Raw genomic sequence first — 6,663 nt, 5'->3', positions numbered from 1 at the left:
TGCTGGGCCCCCCCCCCTGGGGGGGCGGGCCGTTGGCCGGCAGCGGGTGCGCGGAAGGGTTTGTGGCTGTTGTCGAGACTTTCTTCTCTTTCGCCAGCGGAGCTATTTATTTTTTGCAGGAGTGACCCGCGAAAAGTTGGGGGGTGAAGTGAATGTGGCGCTGCTTCCAGCTGATCCTTTCACTTCGCCTTTGTAGGGGCACTTCCCTTGTGCTGCTTTTCACTTGGAGGAAGCGGGTGACTGCGTGCGGAGCCCAGAGTTAAATCGCGAGATGGGTTACTGGATGGTGTGTCGCCCTTGCCTGATTTAAAGCTGAGATGCCCTTCCCTTCGTGGAAGGAAAAAAGTAACTAGGAGGGCACTGGGAGGGCCCCTCCTCCCCGTGCGAGCGTGGGGGAGCGTGGAGACCGGCTTGTGACGTTCAGGTGTTTGCAAGGTTTCAAGTCCAAGGTTTTATTGTACTTGAGGATTGGTTTGCTCACAAATGTGAGCACCTTCCTTAAACTGGGTTGTTTCTGCGTAGGTGATGCATCTGTGGCCAGCAGGACAGACAGCAGTTTGTGTTCCAGGTGTGTAGAGAAGACATTGGGGGTGGGAAGGTAGCCTTTGCCTGGGGCTTTGGTGACGCCTTCCTCTACACTTCCACTGGGCTTCCTGAATATTGCTGCTGATAGCAGGGCAGCATGATGATTTAGGATCGGGCCTCTGCTGCTGACACAACCTTTTTGTCCGTTTATATGCATGGATAGCAGACCTGCCTGAACTGGATTGTCTGTTCAGGGGAGCTGTAGCTCGGAATTGAGTACCAGTAGAACTGGACAAGGGGGCAAAACAGCAAGCAGCTGTATTGCAAGTTATTGGGGAAAGCTGTCCCTTGGCTGCCCCACTTTTTCTTTTTTAAGTTTCCTCTGACATGTAGGGTGGTGGCTGAACAGATGGGAAAGATCACTTTGTAAGTAACATTTAGGACAGGCAAAGGCAGCTGCTGTGAATAGAGAGAAGCTTTGATCTAAGTAGAACGTGTAGTGAAAGGAGCGGCTTGGGTATATGGGAGAATGGGACTGCTGCAGGTAATGAATCCAAGTGTCTGCATGAAGCAGCCGATGTCCCAGAATCCTTTCTGTGGAGACTGTCCCCATGATGGTGTGCAAGTACAATCTGGCAGTGACTGACTCATGGCCTGTAAATTTCTACCTGGCAAGATAAGATTGTAATGGTAATGGGTCCTCCCTTAACCTAGCAAAGGCAAAATAAGCTCCAGTGACTTGCCTAGACTGTAGATGAGATTGAGATCTATATTAATCAGTTAAGGTCTCTGTAGGATACATCTGCTCTTCAGTGCTCTCAAGTCTGCCATTGAAGATCCTGTCCTGCGCATTTGCTCCCTTTTCATACAAGCACAACCGAGAGAAATGAGGCAGCTTGGTCAGGGGATCCTTTTTTCCAGAATCGGCTTATGTAGAGGGAGTGTGGGAGGGTAGAGTGTAATTTTTTTTCCCCCTCTCTTTTCAACAGCGGACTCCAGAGTGTTGGAAAAGCAGTGCCCTTAGGACTCTGAATCTTTCAGAAAGAGGATGTTTGCTGGAGTTAGAATACATACATACGTCTGAAGGGATCATTGGGTGGGGTTTGCAATTTGTTTGCTTATACAGGAGATTTGCACTAGCTGACCATAGTATTCATTCAGATATATGGAGGTATTCTGCAGGACTCTGAGAAACTTTAATAGTGCCAATGTCTGATACTGGGTGAAATGGGTCTTGGGTTTTAGTAACTAATGACTGTAGAAAGAAGCAATTATCCAGATAGAAATAGTTCCATCACTGGAGGAGAATGGGTGAGGATGAGGGAATGAGACACATTTTTGATAGAGGTGCACTGATATATCCGTTCATATCATATAGACACTGATAAAAGGAAAATTGACAGTCGGCTTTTTTCGACTGATGTGGCCAATTAATGTTGCCGATTTAAATACTGCATGCATGTGCACAGCCACAGTATGCATATGGCCAGGAGTGCAGCCTGGCAATTTGGAGTGCGGTGTCTGACTGGTAAGTCTGTTGGAAGGGGGTTGGGGGGAGTGGGGCTGGTGCAGGTACTGCCCAGCCAGGACAGCTACAGTCACCCCAAAATTCACCATAGCTTCCCAGTGGTAACTCCTCCCAGTGCTGCTGCTGCTCAGCCCAGACACAGTCCCAGCCCAACCCCCCTGCTGGGAAGAGCCCAGCACCGCCCCGGCCTCAGCCTGCCTTTGCCCTGTGCACAGATCTGGTGGGCATATGCCCCCTGTGCCTCCTCCAGGGGTGCGCACAGCGGTGGGAGCTGGCCTCCACGCCCCCTGGACAAGCTGCTCACGGCTCCGTCCTGCACCCTGCCCTGGCTGGGCAGTGCCTGCCCTGCCCCTTCCCTTCCCTTGCCCCAGCCCTTCCCTCACCACGGGGGGCCTCAATCTGCCCTTCCCCTAATAGACTTACCAGTTGGATGCTGCTCTCCACACTGCCTGGCTTGCATATCGGCAATCAGATCAATATCAGCAGATATGGCTCATTTAATTGACCGTTGGTATCTGCCCAAAAGATCTTTATCGGCGCACCCCTAATTTCTGAGTGCAAAGGCAAACTTCAGAATCATGGAATCATAGAAATTAAGGTCTGGAAGGGACCTTGAGAGATCATTGAGTCCAACCCTCCTGTTCTGGGCAGGAGAACTGCTGAGAAAAATGATCCTAGCATAGTGTCTGTCCAGCCTCCCCTTGAAGATTTCCAAGGTTGGGGACTGTACCACCCCCTTGGGAAGTCTATTCCAGATTCTGGTCACCCTTACCATAAAGAAATTCTTTACATCCAGCCTGAAACCATCCTTTAACGCAGTGGTTCTCAACTTTTTTTTTGCTGTGACCCACTGCTGGGAGCAGGGTGCAGCAGCGGCGCCCTGAGGGCAGGGGAGCTCCCGGCACAGCTCGTCTTTTGTGTGCAGCGCTGCTGGCATTGCCCCCGCAACCCTCATTTGGGTTGCGATCTGAGGTTGGGAGCTACTGCTCTAACAGTTTATGGCCTGCTCCTTGTCCTCCCCTGGGGTGCCCCCTTTTTTTTCCACCTCCATGGCATCTCCACAGTTTGGAAACTTTGGGCATATCATTAACTTCTGGCCACCTATACAGGCTTCATCAGTAATGGATGATCAGTGGGACAGCAATGCTGAGGATTGCTTTTAGCATCAGGACTGTTTTATAGCTGCACTTATTGCCCATGCTGACTGAAAAAGGGCTGGTATTGTTGAGGAACACTGTCCAAAGCAGTGCTTTATCCAAAACCAACTGACTTTGAAGGTTGGTAGTATGCTTGCCTGCGCACCACTGGGAGTATTACTGTATGTGGGTACTAGGCCGTACTGATGTTAAGGCCATACTGGTGGAACTTGGAGCTGCTGGCACTGCAGACTTTTAGTGCAGGCGAGATCTGTGGGCTGAATAACAGGATGAGAAGTTTTTTAGAAATTGGCACTCTTATCATAGGATCTCCAGTACTGATTATGCTGAGTTTGGAAATATCTTAAAGGTAAATTAATTCATGGAAAGATGGGGAAAGATTAAGGGGAGAGTTTTATTTCTGAAGAGATTCTGTGCCCCCCCCCCCCCTTTAAAGATCTGAGTTCCTATACCAGCAGTGGGTATGTCTAGCTTGGTGTTTCCCAGCCTCTTCCAGCCCAAGGCACACTTACATTAATAAAAATTTTCTGTGGCACACCTGTTGAGGCATTCCCCATCCTTATACTTATAGCTCATTGCCATGGCAAAACTCTGCAGCATACCTGTTCATTTCTGATGGCACACTTTTGTGCTGTGGCACACTGGTTGGGAAACACTGGTCTAGCTGACTGAGGTAAGCCACATGCCACATTAGCATTGGCATAACTGTGAGCATATAGTGGAACAAAAGAGGTTATTTTGGCAGCACTGTACTCTGCTGCACCCTGAAGCTTTGGCAGCACTGTACTTTGCTGCACCCTGAAGCTAGGTCAGAAGTGGAATGGGCTGGCTTTAGTACAACATCTGTGCAGCAGGGGCTGGGAGGGAGTGACTCCAAGAGTGTGTCAGTGGGGCTGGCTAGATCAAGAAGTCACTTCCTGTAGGAAAGGGAGGAGGCGGGACAGGCTGCCCGTTGTTGCAGCTAGTGAGGATGCTTTAAGAGCTCTTATCTATTACCGCAGTGACAGGGACAGCAAAACCATCAGAGCAGGAGAGCAAGACGGAGACCTTGTCTGAGGAATGTGTTATGCTGTGAAATCCCCTAGGCTTTCTTCTGTTCTTGCGTTGCAGCTGTTTGTGCTTTGTTAGCTGTCTGGAGAAAACTGGGCCTAGAGGTAAAAGTTTTGGGGGTGGGGTTGTGATGACAGAGAGGTAGGTATTGTGTCTGGAAAAGATACAGGAAGAAATGGATAGCATTGTGATTTGGGGTATGCAAATATTGCTGTTTCAAGGGGGCTGCTGGCCCCTCTGCAGAAGGCTGGCATCTCCAAGAACTCTGTTCTCCTGGATTTTTTTCCTGCCATTTACATTTGTAAATACTATATCTTTATTCATGCCATTCAGCAAAGGGTTAAAGCAGTGGTTTTCAACCTTTTTTTTTTTTTTAACAAGTGTACCCCTTTTCTCCCAAAGTTCCAGCTCATGTACCCTCATATATATATTTTTTTTCTTGTTTTTAAGGTGGAGGGGGGCAGACCGAGGCCCCCACAGTGAGGGAGGAAGTGGGGCTGGGACTGCACAGCCGGGGCAGAGTGCCGGACGGAGCCGTGGGTGGCTTGTTCAGGCACCGCAGAAAGTGGGGGTGGCTCCCACCAGTGCACGCACCCTGGGAGGTCATGGGTGAATGTGCCCCTGGATCTGTGCTCGGGGTGGGCTGGCCCAGTGGTGGGGAGGGAATGGGGCTGGGGCAGGGACTGCCTGGACAGGATGTAGGACTCAGCTGCGTGGGCGGGGGGGGGCTGTGTGCCTCTGGATCTGCATGCAAGGCAGGTTGCCACTGTGGGCTGGGTTTTGCACTGGGCTCTTCTCGGCAAGGGGTTGGGCTGCGCTGCACTCGGGGCAGGTGGCAGTGGCACTGGGAGGAGGGTTGGGGGGGCTATGGCGAAGTCTGGAAGAGGGCTGCAACCACCCCATAGCCCCTTCCCAGCGCTGCTGCCACCTGGCTCAGAGCACAGCCCAACCCAGCCCCTGCTGGGAAGAGCCCCAGCCTGCACACAGATCCCACGACATATGCCTCCATGCCTCCTGGGACAAATGCAGCAGTGGGATCTGCCCCTTCCCCTGGATGAGCCGGCTTGTCCAGGGAGGGGAAGGGTGGCTCCCACTACTGCATGCACCCCAGGATGGCATGGTGGAGCATGTGCCCCTGGATCTGCATGTGAGGTGGGATGGGATGCCAGCTATGCAGCCCCTGTCCCAGCCTTCCAACACCTGGCTTCCTGCATGCTGTGCTGCAGCTGCACGCACGCAGGCAGCATTCCTCGGCCACATTAGGTCTACATACCCCCCATGACCTTTTTAAGTATCCCTAGGGGTACACATACCCCCAGTTGACAGCCACTGGGTTAAAGGTTTCGCTGTACTGGAACAGGTGTAGGGGATGTCACTTGCTTTGGATAGTTATCCTTGCCTTATACCATCCCTGAGTGAAGATAGTAAATTAGATCATTGGGGTCATGTTCATTTTGGACACCTTTTTTCATTTAAGAGTCTTATTTTTTTGCTGTATTTCAATCCTAAGGGGTACCCCAAGGTTTATTAATGCCTCTGTAGAACCTATATGTGTACACACACAACCCTTATTCCTGTTGGCTTCCTACTGTGCATTCCTCAAATTCCTTTGCATTTCTCTTTTACAGTCTCATGTCTGACATCTTGTGCCTCTTGTTCTTGCCTTCTTCGCACAGGTGCTGAATAGCCATTAACAAGATGGCTTCACCAGGTCCCCCAGGAACTCGTATGACCTCTACAGTCAGCATCAATATTTCTACCCCTACCTTCTACAACCCCCAAAAGAAGTTTGCTCCTGTGGTTGCTCCCAAACCTAAAGTGAACCCCTTCAAAGATGGGGGAGCTGTACCTGTTGGTCCTTCTGAGTCACCTCTGCCACAGCCTTCTGGGGCTGGTGCACAACGTGCCCAAATAGGGAAGGTGGGGGAGATCCCACCAGCTTCTACACCTGAGCTTGCTGAAGGTATGTGAAGTCTGTGACATGTTATCCACATGTGAGGGTGCAGTGTACATTGAGAACTCAAATGCGCCTCGTGTAGGCCTGAACCAAAAAATGAGGAGCGCTAGCATTGGGGCGAGTAGTACAATACCAGAATGTGGTGAAGGAGGGGATGTAATTGCCGGGGGGAAGGGAAATGTTTCTCATCGCTCTGATCTTAAGATGCATAGCATGGTGTTCCCAATAGAAAAGGCAGGGGTAGGGGGGAGATGATGATTGTGCCTCCTCACTAGTACTCTGTACCATATTTACCATATTCTAGTATTCAAGTACTATATTTACTTGATTGTTAGACTAGGTATCTTTCCCTGCCTTTAACATGGGGTGGGGTGGGGGGTGTCACTTATCATAGAATCAGCTATGAGGGTAGTGAAGAGGCAGGCTGCTGCTGTGGCTTGGGCTCC

At 50.7% G+C, this 6,663-nt stretch overlaps 1 protein-coding gene across 2 annotated transcripts in view; it reads left to right on the top strand.

The window, feature by feature from the left end:
* Positions 1 to 508: 508 nt before the first annotated feature.
* The window catches only part of ZYX (zyxin), a 12,201-nt gene continuing 6,046 nt past the window's right edge, over positions 509 to 6,663 (top strand). Inside the window, exons 1-2 of one of the 2 annotated variants that reach the window (XM_025200764.1) lie at positions 509 to 568; positions 5,937 to 6,223. In XM_025200764.1, coding sequence (XP_025056549.1) covers positions 5,959 to 6,223 — 265 coding nt within the window. In that variant the 5' untranslated portion in view covers positions 509 to 568; positions 5,937 to 5,958. The remainder of the gene's footprint in view (positions 569 to 5,936; positions 6,224 to 6,663) is intronic. The other variant, XM_006020923.3, reaches the window with a different exon arrangement.

Source organism: Alligator sinensis, unplaced genomic scaffold (assembly GCF_000455745.1).
Source record: "Alligator sinensis unplaced genomic scaffold, ASM45574v1 scaffold161_1, whole genome shotgun sequence".
Lineage (NCBI taxonomy): Eukaryota > Metazoa > Chordata > Crocodylia > Alligatoridae > Alligator > Alligator sinensis.
Note: the sequence above shows the minus strand (reverse complement) of the source record. Positions and strands in the feature narration are given on the sequence as shown.